We start from the raw sequence: 13,489 nt of genomic DNA on the forward strand, positions 1-13,489 counted from the left end.
TGGCACCAAATGGTTGAGGAGCAAGCTGAAACTGTCTTGATTTTGAGCTGAGTATCAACTTGGGTTTTCCTTTGGGCCACACCACGCGCGAACCTGGCAATATGGCGGATGCTATGAATATTGATTCCGAGGAAACCAGAAGTGTCAGCAAGCCCACTCCTGGCGTCAAATCTCGAGCGAAACTTTTGAAGCGACTCAAAAGTGATGCAGCGCAAAATGATCGCCAAAAGTTTTTTCTAAAGAGTAAATGCTCGCTAGCAACTTGAAATCCCCTTCACCACACAATATTGCTAAATAAGCTACCTACAGGTCAACCAGAGGTGCGATCGACCTTTGAAAGTGAAACTTGGAAAGTATTGGAAAGCTCTATCAATGCCATACAAACTGGCGTTCCGGTTACAGAAAGCTTAGAGCTGCTATATCAGGTACCTAATCATTTACCTCGATTCTGTTTCGAAATTAAATTTGCATCTAATACCGCTTTGAAGTCCTGCCTGAATCTTTGCAGACTGAGCAAATCACAATATTTGTATAATCATTTATGTAAACAGTGCCAGCAGAGGATAAAGGCGGATATCGAACGATTGTCTCAGTAAGTGACGAATGCTGGAATTGGTGGATGTGGATCAAATATGCTGACATTATCATACCATCGCTAGAAGCACAATGGCTAGTGGAGCCTTTCTTAAGCTGGTAAAGGATTATTGGACGAGTTTTCAGGATCAAATGGTATGTGACATTTGATAATTTGATGTGAGGATCACACAATTTGGTTGACATAGGATCTACAAGACTATGATTCGCAGCATTTTCCTCTACTTGGACCGAACATATTTAATTCACGCAACGGAGTACTCTTCCATTTGGTAAGATCGTGGCTGATGTTCATCATCAAGAAGGACCTGTATGTACTTACATCTCCTGTCGTTGATCTATAAAAAGGGATCTTGGCCTTTACATCCTTCGTACGGAACTAATGAGTGAGGGTAAAGTTTTGAATCGACTAATCGAATCTTACCTTGGTTTGATTTCACAAGAAAGGTATTTACAGTACGCCGGTGATGCTTGATTAAACCATGCCACCGGTTATGCTAACATTTTATCAACATTGCTAGAGGTGGTAATGCAATCGAATGGTTAGACCTTCAATCAATATCTCGGATGTTCACAGACCTTGGCATCTATAATACTGTTTTTGAACCAGCTTTCTTGGATCAGACGAAGCAATATTATAGCTCAGTAGCTGCGTCAAAGATTGAATCACTTTCAGGAAGTGCATTCGTATCCTGGACAGTACAGGCGCTGAAAGACGAGACAGAGGACAGAATCAATCGGTATATCGACGTCAGATCCAAGACGAAGGTTGTAAAGACAGTTGAAGACTCGATTATCTTGGAAAACGTTGATCTTATCATATCAAAAGGTACATATGTATTGCCAGGTTATTAATGCTAATGTATTACCACGGAGTCTAACAACCCATAAGCGTTCAAACCTGCCATTGCGATGGGTGATATGCGGAATCTTCGGCAACTTTATGATTTATGTCGACGAGTATTGTGCTTGCGGAAGCTGTGCACGTCTTTTTCAAGCTATGTAAAGGTATACACAATACATATTTTACAGACCTTGTAAGCGTAGTTTCAGGAGACTGACTTCTATCAGGAATCTGGATTGGTCATTATCCACGACGTCTCCGACTCCAATGCTACTGTAACAGCGATTCTTGAATTCAAGCGAAGAATGGATTCGATCGTGAAAGAGTGCTTCAACAACGATCTTATGTTTCTAGATGCGCTGAAGGACAGCTTTACCAGCTTCCTTAATTTTCAACCTAACAAAGCGGCGGAAATCATAGCTAAATTTGTTGACAGCAAACTACGCAACAGCTCAAAGGTAGCAGATTACCTTAGCCACATTCCTACTGCAAAGACATTTATGCTAAACAATATTATTCCCATAGCAAAAGGAGACGTTTGATGAACTGGATGAATTGTTTGATCATGTTTTGACCATATTCCGCTACGTACAAGGTATTTATTCTTCAGCACAAATTCAGAGGTTGATCATTGTGCTCGCTCATTTAATGCTATGACACCAGGAAAGGATATGTTTGATGCCTTCTTTAAGAGGGACCTTGCAAAGCGCTTATTACTTGGAAGAAGTATATCGGCCGATGCAGAAAGGACCATCTTAACAAAGTTAAAATTGGGTATGTATGTGAAAAGTTAGAGGCTTCAGTTGTATTCAAACTCAAATTAAATCGCTTGTAGAGTGTGGCCCGTCCTTTACTAGTAAAGCGGAAGGGATGCTAAAGGATATGGATGCATCCAAGAAGCTGATGAAGGAATTCAAGGTAAGCTGCCGTGATAGAGTCTGAAAATTGTGTAAACAATCAACTGAACATGAATTAGACGAGTCATCCTTTGGAGGCATTCAACGTCAGTATATTGACGCAAGGTTACTGGCCGGTGTATCCACAATCAGCTCTAAATCTCCCACCTGAAGTATGAAGAATTTTCTCTCGAATGAATGAGTGTGAGATTTCCACGGAACGATCAATTAACTTGCTCCCATCTTAACTCAACTAGATACTGGAATGGCATATTGCATTTCAAACATTTTATAACAACAAATACAGCGGTCGAAGGCTCAAATGGCAATCTTCACTAGGTTATTGTCTACTTAGGGCCAATTTTCCGTTGGTAAGGATCATATGAGCTCTCACAATGCGAAGTCGGTACAGGACTAATTGATTAAAATAGGGACAACGTGAATTGTCGCTCAGTCAATTCCAAGCGGTAATGCTACTGCTATTCAACCGTAGAGATACATATTCGTTCACTGAGCTTTTCAGCGAGACTGGAATTGGTATGATACATGAATCTTTTACTGTTGATCGATATAATGGGCCTTTGCTAACCAACATATCATTATTTTTTTGTATGCTTCAGAGGAAGCAGAGCTTGCCAGAACCGTCCAAAGTCTGTGTTTCGGGCCTCACAAAATATTACTGAAAACTCCTCCAGATCCGACAATCAAGCCAACAGATACGTTTTCTGTGAATGAGCAGTTCGAAGCACCTACATTCCGACTGAAAGTGAGCAGCTTGATGACAAAGGAACCAGTCGAGACGAATAGTGCCATTAGCAAACAGGTGATGCAAAATAGACAGTACCAGATAGATGCGGCCATCGTTAGAATATTGAAAGCAAGAAAGGAGCTTCCTCACGATCAACTCTGCCAGGAAACCCAGAGTCAATTGAATTTCCCTGCTGGATCAGCGGATATCAAGAAACGCATAGAATCTCTGGCAAGCAGGTGTGTATATTATAAGTATGGTTTGTGGAATTCTTTTACCAAAGATTTTCTTACGTTGCGTGTGCCTCCTTTGCTTCCAGAGAATACCTTGAAAGGATATCAGATGATGAAAATATGCTGCTTTATCGTTATATTTAGATAATGCTGGAGGACTAATACCTGACAAAAATCACATTCAATAAACAGGACAACCTTCCAAAAAAGTGACTTTTGTGACTGGCTTTATTTGAAAGATGTTTTTTTGGGTTGCATTTTCCTTGCCACTACCGATATCGACTATTCACGAAATGCGGAATTTACAGCTGCTTGAGCAGTGCAAATCTCGCTTGTCCTTCCAGGATCTTTCACAATCGAAGGCGTTTACAGCTGTTGATCCGGATTCCGGAGATGTGTATGCCGCATGGTTTACCGACGATACTGTCAAAGTCGCGCTTCGTGATCAACATTCCGACTTCGCTAACGACTTTGTTGAACTTTGCCGACTCCCTGCGTTCGAACGCAACGATGGTGGAAACGTCATAATTGATTTTCTGTACCTTCCTGACGCTCAAGCCGCTTGCTTGTGTTTAAATACTGGTGATATTGCACTTATAAGCAAAGAGCGATTTAACGCTGGAGGCGAAGCACTCGAGATTGTTGGCACAGTCGACTCCGGTATCCTTTCTATGTCTTGGAGTCCGGATCAAGAAGTTGTTGTGGTCATTACAGGTATTTTACAGGATTTATTTGACATTAATTCGAGGAAGCAGTGCTGACAACAAATGTTACAGGAGCAAGTACGGTGCTAGAGATGACTAGGGATTTCGATACAATTACCGAATTTCCGTTGGACACAAACGAAGAAGGCGAAGGTAATTCATTTGTCTGATTAGATTTAATGTATGCTGTAGATAATAACGCCGTATTGCCCTAGGTGTCAGTCACTCTGTAGGCTGGGGAAAAAAGGAAACCCAGTTCCACGGATCGGAAGGCAAAGCTGCTGCCCAGAGAAAGGCTGATATTAACACTTACACCACTTCTCCCGATGATGATCAACAACCTAGAATCTCATGGCGTGGTGATGGTAGCTTTTATGTTGTTTCATCTGTGGATTCAAGCAAGGGTTGGTATCATTGGACGATTTTTGGCGACGAATACATTTAAGCGTTCGTTATTAACATTTCAAAATTTAATAGACTCCCGTGTTTTGCGTGTTTATAACCGTGAAGGTGTATTGCAAAACACAAGTGAACCTGTCGATAAACTCGAGCATGTACTGAACTGGAGGTAAGCATAGCGATCGACCTGTCTTTGCCAAGGAGACATCAGTGATATTGAATCCTATTTGGCTAGACCGTCGGGAAATCTGATCGCTTCGACTCAGCGTCTTCCACACCGTCACGACATCGTTTTCTTCGAGCGTAATGGGTTGAGACATGGCGAATTTACGTTGAGAGAAACATCTGAGCACAAGGTCATTGAATTGCAGTGGAACGCAGATTCTTCTATACTTGCAGTCTGGCTTCAAGTCCGCCGGAATGACACCATAAAGAAAACGGGTATGTTTCGGTATAGCTTCTAGGCTGTAGATGGCTATAATGATTAATTCTTGTTTTTTACATAGTTCAACTGTGGACCATGAATAATTATCATTGGTATATGAAGCAGCACATGGATTTAGGAAGTAACATTGTTGCATTCAACTGGGATGTTGAAAATCCATATGTTGCACATATATTGGCAGAAGGTACAACTGTCGTGATTTATTATAAAATGTTGACATTCTACAACTTTCTAATTGGCGTTTCTTTAGATGCTTTCTATCATCGATTTGTTTTTATTCACGACATTGCTACTAGCACGTCTACGTCTAAAGATAATGCTGGCTACGTTGCTGTTATCGATGGAGGTCAGTATTTAAATCGGTGGGATATGTTGAAATCATACGATGCTGACTGTAAACCTTATAGCCTCTGCTCTTATGACGCCATTCCTATACCAAAATGTTCCTCCGCCAATGAGTAGTATGGTGGTAACAGCTGATGAAAACATTCAAGAAATTGCATACTCCAATTTCTCGACTGGAACTCAGATTGCAGTACTCGGAGTTTCTCGCAAAGTTGTTTTCTATGAGCTTCCTGAGAATGCACGTGGCGCTACAGTAACGCTAGGTACCGTTCAATTAAGGTAAGCACCAAGAATACCTCGATGCAGATAGAACACTTTCATACTTCGTAGTAATACATGCCATTAGTATCACCGACGGAAGTCTTCCACGACAAATCAAATGGATCAACCAGACAACTATCGCTTACCTTCAGTACAGCGACTACGACCACCAGGACTACTTGTTCGTTGACGAAATTAACATGAAGGGAGATATCCTCAAAGAATCTAAGCTGGCCGTAGGTGGTCGTGGTCTGCGACTGTACAGTAACGCTCTTTCTGGTAGCCTCCTCGTAGAGCGAAACGATGGTGACATTTTGGAAGGTCAGTCAGTTGTTTTATTATGTGATTGCTCTGGCCTTAGCCCTGGATCGAAAAACTGACTTCATACTGGTAAATATACAGCCATCTTCGATGCTGATACCATTGAACTTCAACCGCTGCTCTCGCTGCCGTCAGCAGCACCTTGGATTGGAGCCATCACCATCCAACCAGAGTCATCAGATGTTAAGGTATATTCGAAGATGTTTATATTATCCCATACTCGAGTACATAATTAACATAGTAGCACACAGACCATTATTGCTGCATTGACCGACCGAGGAAAGTTGTATGTTGACGCACAGCTTGTTTCCTCCGAATGCACTTCATTTTTTCTGCGACATAACTTTTTGGTATATACTACTACCAACCATGTTGTAAGATTTTTACCTTTGGATGCGCCTTTCTCAGGTAAGGCTGAAGTGCGCTATCGTGTTAGTGGTTTCCATTTGTCCCAGACTAATACGCGAGTGGCAGATACGCAAGAGGTAGAAAAAATCGCCTCAGCATATGACGAAACTACCAGAAGAGTTGAGCGTGGTGCCAGAATTGTTGTTGCTATTCAGGACGCCCCAAAACTTGTTCTTCAGGTCAGTTGATACCCGCATGTAATTATCACTTTACGGTAACTAAGTGTCCTTTTGAAATCGATCGTTAGATGCCTCGTGGTAACTTGGAAACTGTTTGTCCACGCGCATTCGTCCTGTCCAATATAAGGGATGCTATCAAGAAGTAAGTGAAAAATAATGATTATATGGCAATGTTACGTATGTGGTTCAAGGTCATTAATCGTACGATAATAGGGTCGATTATCGTTCTGCGTTCCTAGCATGCCGAACAAACCGTATCGATTTGAATATTTTGTATGACGAAGACCCTCAGTTGTTCAATGACAATGTTGATACTCTTTTGTCACAAGTTCATGAAGTGGATCATATCAACTTATTCTTATCGAATTTGAGAAATGAAGATGTTACAGTCACTATGTATCCAAAAGTAGGCACTGGACCAGAAGCTTCCGCTGCTCTACCTACCACCAGGTAATAGAAATCCGTAGATGCAAACAACTTACTAAGGGAGATCGTATTTATTTTACTAACATAAACGTCTCGCTATCCTAGTATTTTAGAAAATAAGGTCAACACCATATGCGAAAAAGTTCGAACAGTCTTAATCCAACGCGATCAGAAGAAGTATATTCAAGCGATCTTGTCTACCTATGTTCGAAGTACGCCATCCGATCTAGAGTCCGCACTCCGGTTGCTTGCCGAACTAAAAGGTAAACATGGGCAAATTTTACAAAGTCGTCACTAAAATTTTGTGCGAAATGCTCATTCTTTATTCTTCCAGCGACAGACATTGGACACGCTGAGGAAGCTTTAAGTTACACCATCTTTTTGTGCGATGCTGACAGACTCTTCGACGTTGCTTTGGGAATGTACGACTTCAGCTTAGTATTGATGGTTGCACAGCAATCACAAAAGGCAAGTGGTTTCTACAAACTTCCTTGACGTCAGAGCCCAGGCTCAAAATGGCGGAGTAACTAAACGCTCTATGGCTTTCTACTTTAGGATCCAAGAGAATATTTGCCGTTCCTTCAAGAACTGCAGTCACTTGAAAAGTTCTATCAACGTTTCAAGATCGACGATCACCTTAAGCGATATAAAAAAGCTGTCCACAATTTATCCAAAGCTGGAAATAGCCACTTTGAACAAGTTGTCAACTACACAAAGCTTCACACGCTTTATACATATGCTCTCTCGCTGTATCCAAATGCGTCCAATGAAAGAAAGGTAACTATTTTACTCTAAAATGTTAAATTCTAATTGTGCATATTTTTAGGACATTTGCTCACGTTTAATTCAGACCCTTTTGTTAGCGTATGCTGAGTACTTGCAAGGACGCACTAGCTATGATGAGGCTGCAATTGGTATAGTCTTTTACACATTGCTTGAAATTCACTTTGAAGCCATGGATTTTAACATTTTCTACCAGCTTATACCATGGCCGGATCTCTTCAAGATGCTCTGGATGCTTACAGCCTTGGCCTCTCTTGGAGAGAAGCCTTTTCTGTGGCCAAAGAGCTTCAATATTCGGATAGCGCAATTGCTGACCTTGGATATGGGTTAATCGGTAAGGCACCCAAAGGTATTTAAAAAAAACCACCCATGCGTCCTGATCTAATCATCTGGTTTCAGAGTCTCTTAAGGAAAAACGTCGATTTCAAGAAGCCGCCCAGATTGCGTTGGATTACTCAAAAGTAAGTTAAGCTAATGTTGGTTAAACCAGCCATGCGTGCGTCGAATTTTAAGCCGATGTTTCATTTCTTCCAGGATGTTGAGGATGCCGTGGATTCTTTGATCAAAGGAAATCTATGGAACGAAAGTATTAGGATTGTATGTTCGCCCAATCAGTCGGTACTGACTCTCTTGAATAAGAAATCACTAACAAAAATAATTCTTGTGCCAGTCTCGTACATATAATCGTACCGACCTAGTGGAAACTCACATCAAACCAGGCATAGCTGAGAGTAAGTTGAGTTTGTATTTTAACACATTCACTTTCCTTTTACTTCTATGGCATTGCCCTTAAAAACAGCACTTCTTTAACCCAACAAAAAATTAATTATTTTTTACTATAGCCTATTCACAGCACCGAGATGATATCAAGGAAATGCAAGAACAGTTTGAAAAGCAGACAAGTCGTTTGCGGGAATTAAGACAGAAGAAGCCTGACCCGTTTATGAATATGCCTGATGACCCAACGCTGGAAAATGTCGACATGTTTTCAGATACAACCTCAATGTATAGCCAGTTTACCAGGAACACTGTTACAACGGCCAGATTTTCTCAGGCATCGTCGTCAACTGCCAGATCAGGGTAAGCATGTGGTTCATTGCGATAGATGATTGTACAACACGTTTGGCTAACCAACCAAATGACTTTTTCTGCAGCCGATCTTCCAAGACCAAGCGACGAGAGGAAAGAAAGAAGGCTAGAGGTAAAAAAGGTACCATCTATGAAGAAGAATACATTGTTGGATCGCTCAAGCGACTGTATGAGCGAGCCAGCGGAATGCAAGGTAAAAATAAAATTGAAGAGTACATCGGTGAGCCGTTGTATTTGCTGTTACTAACTGAGACTTATAGCCGAGATAGGTGGTATGATCAAGACACTTATGGTCTTTGGACATGTTGATGATGCCAAGGTGATACAAAAACAGTTCTCTTCAGTGTTAACTCAGTTGCACTCTGGTATCGACGACATTTTTGTTCCACTGCAACTGCAGTATCCTCCTAACGATGAAGGGATTGTGCCTCCACCCACCGTCATAGAAAAACCAACAATAGCCACTGTTGAGTGGACATTGGAAATACTACTGGAGTAAAAAGAAAGGGAATAAAATAAAAAGTAAAACGATTTTTTGCGCTAATAGAAACATGGGCATTTTCAATCGGAGGCGGTTACACTCCTACGTGTGGGTAAGAATTTTTTTGGCGATAAAATTTAGAATGGAAATTCGACAAACGTATGGAACAAATTTTCTTCAAACTCTGATTTTACAAGCCGAAATTTATATTTATGGAAGCTGATGGCAAAATTTCGGAGGATGGAAAAACAGAGAAGGTCAAAGTATTTGATGGAAACAGAAGTGGTACAGATTTCAGCAGGGATCTACAACACTAGGAATACTGTAATTAGACACCTTTACCTTATAATCCTCTTCAGAAGATTGTATGAATAGATAGATTTCAGTGAAATCATACACTATCCTTCATTTGCCTTTCTTTAATCTTGGCAAAATAATAATTCAACTATCACATAGAAGGATGGTCAAGCCGAATACATGTTTCACTTGTGTGCAACAACGTCACTGCTGGAGCTCAATTAGGCAATGGTAACCGAAGTCCAGGCCATTCAGTGAAAGTCCGCCATTGTCCATATAAATGGAGACATGGGGGAATTTTTCTTTTTCTTTGTGGAAAGTCCCCTTAGTAGTTCGTTTCAATGGCAACTGTAATCGAAAGAGATTCCTTTGATCCTTTCACCATGGTAAATCAAGAAGGTTGGTTAAGCAACTCCTGATTCAACCCCTGCCTGCCTTCCTTTGCTCACCTTATCATTTCTTTTCAGTAGTAGACAATGCGCTACACACACCAAGCCGATTTCTTCTCAACTGCTTCAGTGAATTGACACCAAGCTTCGGGGAAAGATACGGATTCGAGGAAGCAAACCCTTTCGAACAAAGTTTCAATGAGGACGTTCGCACTCGCGAGAATCACGTTAACACAGAGTCAAAAAACTTGGATCTCACAATTTCAAATTTATCGTCCTATCCGTCACCCGTTTCCCCACCCACTTCAGTATCTTTATCCGATGCTGGTAGCGAACCGCTTTCTTCTCCAGTCAAACCCACCAAATCCCTAAGCACGAGCAAAGCAACAGTTTTCAAAAGCCAAGGACCTGAAAATTTTGAATCTGGCAATGGCGCCCGAGCATCTAAATATAAAACGTTGAAGCACAAGCTGTCGATCGACGAAGACGAAGATGAAGAAGACATGGAAATAAAGCGTCTCCGATTTTTAGAACGCAACCGACAGGCTGGTATGTTGATATGGTTTTACCACAAACAGAATTCCTCGTTTCTACCACCGGCATGGCTTATTAATTTATTTATTTTGTTCCTCTCCACTAGCTCTCAAATGCAGACAGAAGAAAAAGCAATGGGAAAAAGAACTACAAGTTCGTTCAGATGAAGTTGTAAAGCGCAACAAATCCCTACGTGCTACTGTACAGGAACTGAAAGAAGAAGCTATCTTGTTGAAGAATCAACTATTAGCGCATTCAGAGTAAGTTTGCAATTTCCCCCTTTATTAAAAAATGGGAAAGTGGAATACCATCGCTTACCCATTTTTCATTTTTGCTAGATGTGACTGCACTGTTATTCGAGAGTACATAGCCAAGAGTGGTTCTTTCAAGTTTTACTCACAGGACAGCTATGGTCCTGATGTCGCCCAACCTCTTTCTATGGCCCCGATGAACAACACTGTACCACTCCAAGTATCACCGGTTATGTCGCATACTGACGCCTACTCACTTTTTACAAATTCAGACTGATTGTGCGAAAACAAGCCCTTCGTCTGCTTTTTGATAAAAAGTTGTAACCCTTGTAATTCACTGTAAATAGCTTCCTTATATCATGTTTCTCATTACTGCAAAGCACACCTATTCCGATCACTTCTCTGTAATCATACGACGCTTGTTAGGCGCTAACCAATCCATGCAAAAATAGCAAATCAAAAAATTCAATTCAAGCATCATTCTTCTTTTTTGCTGGCATAGCACCATTTCCTAGCTTTCTTTATTTTTGGCTTGGCTTAAACAAGATGATTTATTAAAATAAAAAAAGTAAAAAGTGATGACACTGATAGAAAATTTGAGCCAGTGGTGAGACTCACACAGTGCGAACGACCGATGCTGATGGAAAGACAGCCGCTAGCGCGGAGAATAAAATAAAACATGTGTCGAAGGAGCATTTTCATTGGTCGCAGTTAGGCCTGGCCGTCCCATATACCCTGTGTAAATCAGAAGTGCGTGGCATCCATCCATCTTATTCTACTTCCTCACCATGTTGTTGTACCGTGATATTCTTAGCAGTATGTGTTTCTCATCATGATGGATGGATACTTGACCATGATGTTTGCAACGCTAACTTTGACATTTCCATCATTTAGAGGACGAGTTGTTCTCTGATGCCTACGTAAGTTTTCCGCATGCATAAATTCGAATCATCATGGCATAAACGCAAGCACAATGCGCGGATTACCTGATCTAACCTTACCCTCATACTACAGCCCCTTAAGCTCGTCGATGACTGCGCCTATGAGGTCGACTGTAAGGTAATTTATCTTGCGTCAAACGCGCGGTTTATTTTTTTTGGGCAACTAGGTTGGACTTCGCGGATCATGGAAGCTAATCCAAACATCTGTGGGCTATTTTCAACTAGATGATCACCGTCACCGAAGGTGATGTCGATATCGGTGCCAACCCCTCCGCTGAAGACGGTGAGGAGGCTTCCGAGTCTTCTTCCCAGACTGTCAACAACGTCGTCTACTCCTTCCGTTTGACTGAGACTTCCTTCGACAAGAAGTCCTACATGACCTATATCAAGGGTTACATGAAGGCCATCAAGGGTAAGCTCCAGGAATCCAACCCTGACCGTGTCCCTGAATTCGAGAAGAAGGCTGCCACTCTTGTCAAGAAGATCATTGCCAACTTCAAGGTAAATATTCCCAACCAAACATTGAATATGGCCCCCATGTCACTCACCGTATTTTTTTTTTCTTCCAACCAACAGGACTACGAGTTCTACACTGGTGAGAGCATGGACCCCGATGGTATGGTTGCTCTTCTTAACTACCGTGAAGATGGTATCACTCCCTACTTCACCTTCTTCAAGGATGGTCTTGCTGAAGAGAAGCTTGTAAGTGTTGTTGTTTACTGGTTGATATTACGTAGGTGTGCTTGTTTCTGACTCGTTTTTTTTTTCCTGCCAAAAAGTAAATCACATCATATACAAATATTGGTGCATCCAAAAAATCCAATCCACATTTCTTTTTAACATACAGCGCTTTTTGTTGCTGAAATTTTGACCCAATAAAAAGCATATTAAGACGTTGGTCATTGTAATGAAAATATATTTTTTATTTATAAGTTGTGTATTTTTGTTTTTTTTTTTTTCGCACTGATAAGACGGGGGTGGCGCACCAGGACCAGAGAGTATGGCACTATCATAAGCAAAGGAGTGGCCGTACTACAACGTCCAATGGCCTAGGCCTTTCATGGCAATTGCTTTCATGCTTCAAAAACGCCAATTTCAAAAGTTCTGCAGTGTGTGGTTGGCAAATTACATCAACCGCTATGTAGCCCAACATCCTTTATTCGCCGACTGAAATGAAAAAATCCGCTGTGCGAATTTTTAACCGTCTCAATTGACGGTGTCACGGCTGTACTTTGGTCCGAATAACGCGAAGTTTGACTGGTTGCATCAAAGCACGTCAAGGTCGTCGTTGGTCGGACTTGGTATGGCAATTGGGAGAGGATTAGTAAATGGTCCTCTGCAACGTACACCATTTGTTTGTTTTCCGATTTCATCCATTTTTTTTCCTTGTTAGATGGCGCCATCGACCTAAGCAACCCTTCTGCAGTAAGCCTTTCATTACACACCCCTTCCCTCCTCTCCCCCAAAAACAATGTATTTATATTTTAATTCATTGCAAACTCCTACTTTCCAAGCTTGGATGCATTTAGACCCGGGATAGGGTTATGCATACCAGGCTGGCCCATTATTTCCTTTGATGAATTGTGTGACAACTTGGTCCCCACCCTTCGTGCGGAGTGGACAGATAGGAAGGAGGGATCAGCCAAATAGATGCCCTTACCCAACCGTAACAATCAGGCGTCCAGGTCACTCTGGAAATAAAGGAAAACCGAGGCATGGGCCCTACGGAATAGTTAGTTACCATAAATGGCCACGGTTGCATGTCGCCCAATTCGAGACAGAGCCAAAGGACCCATGCCCCATTTCATTGCTTGTCACAAGTTGTTCGGTGGACCGATAATTGTGTTCGGCAGTACCCGTAAAGTGGTTTCAACCTGCATTAGCGTTAAGGGAATGGGGGGTGGAGTTGCTTGTCTTTTTT

At 41.6% G+C, this 13,489-nt stretch overlaps 5 protein-coding genes across 5 annotated transcripts; 4 read left to right on the forward strand and 1 right to left on the reverse strand.

Moving 5' to 3' along the window:
• The first annotated feature begins 24 nt into the window (after positions 1-24).
• Positions 25-3,529, forward strand: K450DRAFT_236753 (uncharacterized protein). The gene is made up of 17 exons (XM_051588308.1): positions 25-243; positions 310-425; positions 489-592; positions 663-729; positions 793-866; positions 943-1,041; positions 1,116-1,423; positions 1,487-1,602; positions 1,666-1,896; positions 1,964-2,033; positions 2,102-2,212; positions 2,274-2,356; positions 2,415-2,507; positions 2,592-2,705; positions 2,766-2,871; positions 2,955-3,321; positions 3,402-3,529. The coding sequence occupies exons 1-17, from the start codon at positions 102-104 to the stop codon at positions 3,457-3,459; spliced, it is 2,259 nt and encodes a 752-aa protein (XP_051445680.1). The 5' UTR covers positions 25-101; the 3' UTR covers positions 3,460-3,529.
• A 35-nt stretch (positions 3,530-3,564) lies between these two features.
• On the forward strand, positions 3,565-9,226 carry K450DRAFT_187089 (uncharacterized protein). The gene is made up of 25 exons (XM_051584431.1): positions 3,565-4,029; positions 4,092-4,172; positions 4,235-4,423; positions 4,497-4,587; positions 4,654-4,859; positions 4,925-5,047; positions 5,114-5,209; positions 5,271-5,487; positions 5,555-5,790; positions 5,872-5,978; positions 6,042-6,198; positions 6,265-6,377; positions 6,446-6,519; positions 6,591-6,827; positions 6,909-7,066; positions 7,138-7,271; positions 7,359-7,580; positions 7,654-7,717; positions 7,783-7,920; positions 7,986-8,047; positions 8,121-8,183; positions 8,257-8,317; positions 8,429-8,666; positions 8,741-8,868; positions 8,936-9,226. Exons 1-25 carry the CDS (start codon positions 3,609-3,611, stop codon positions 9,172-9,174), a joined length of 3,855 nt encoding a protein of 1,284 aa, XP_051445681.1. The 5' UTR covers positions 3,565-3,608; the 3' UTR covers positions 9,175-9,226.
• A 539-nt stretch (positions 9,227-9,765) lies between these two features.
• On the forward strand, positions 9,766-11,227 carry K450DRAFT_236791 (uncharacterized protein). The gene is made up of 4 exons (XM_051588309.1): positions 9,766-9,852; positions 9,921-10,391; positions 10,483-10,636; positions 10,715-11,227. The coding sequence occupies exons 1-4, from the start codon at positions 9,795-9,797 to the stop codon at positions 10,902-10,904; spliced, it is 873 nt and encodes a 290-aa protein (XP_051445682.1). The 5' UTR covers positions 9,766-9,794; the 3' UTR covers positions 10,905-11,227.
• K450DRAFT_236793 (uncharacterized protein) lies at positions 10,949-11,561 on the reverse strand. The gene has a single exon (XM_051588310.1). It carries the CDS (start codon positions 11,327-11,329, stop codon positions 11,165-11,167), a length of 165 nt encoding a protein of 54 aa, XP_051445683.1. The 5' UTR covers positions 11,330-11,561; the 3' UTR covers positions 10,949-11,164.
• Positions 11,229-12,508, forward strand: K450DRAFT_236794 (uncharacterized protein). The gene is made up of 6 exons (XM_051588311.1): positions 11,229-11,443; positions 11,522-11,547; positions 11,642-11,686; positions 11,794-12,069; positions 12,145-12,270; positions 12,348-12,508. Exons 1-6 carry the CDS (start codon positions 11,416-11,418, stop codon positions 12,348-12,350), a joined length of 504 nt encoding a protein of 167 aa, XP_051445684.1. The 5' UTR covers positions 11,229-11,415; the 3' UTR covers positions 12,351-12,508.
• The last annotated feature ends 981 nt before the right edge of the window (positions 12,509-13,489 follow it).

Source organism: Umbelopsis ramanniana, assembly GCF_025399195.1.
Source record: "Umbelopsis ramanniana AG unplaced genomic scaffold K450scaffold_20, whole genome shotgun sequence".
Classification (NCBI taxonomy): domain Eukaryota; kingdom Fungi; phylum Mucoromycota; class Umbelopsidomycetes; order Umbelopsidales; family Umbelopsidaceae; genus Umbelopsis; species Umbelopsis ramanniana.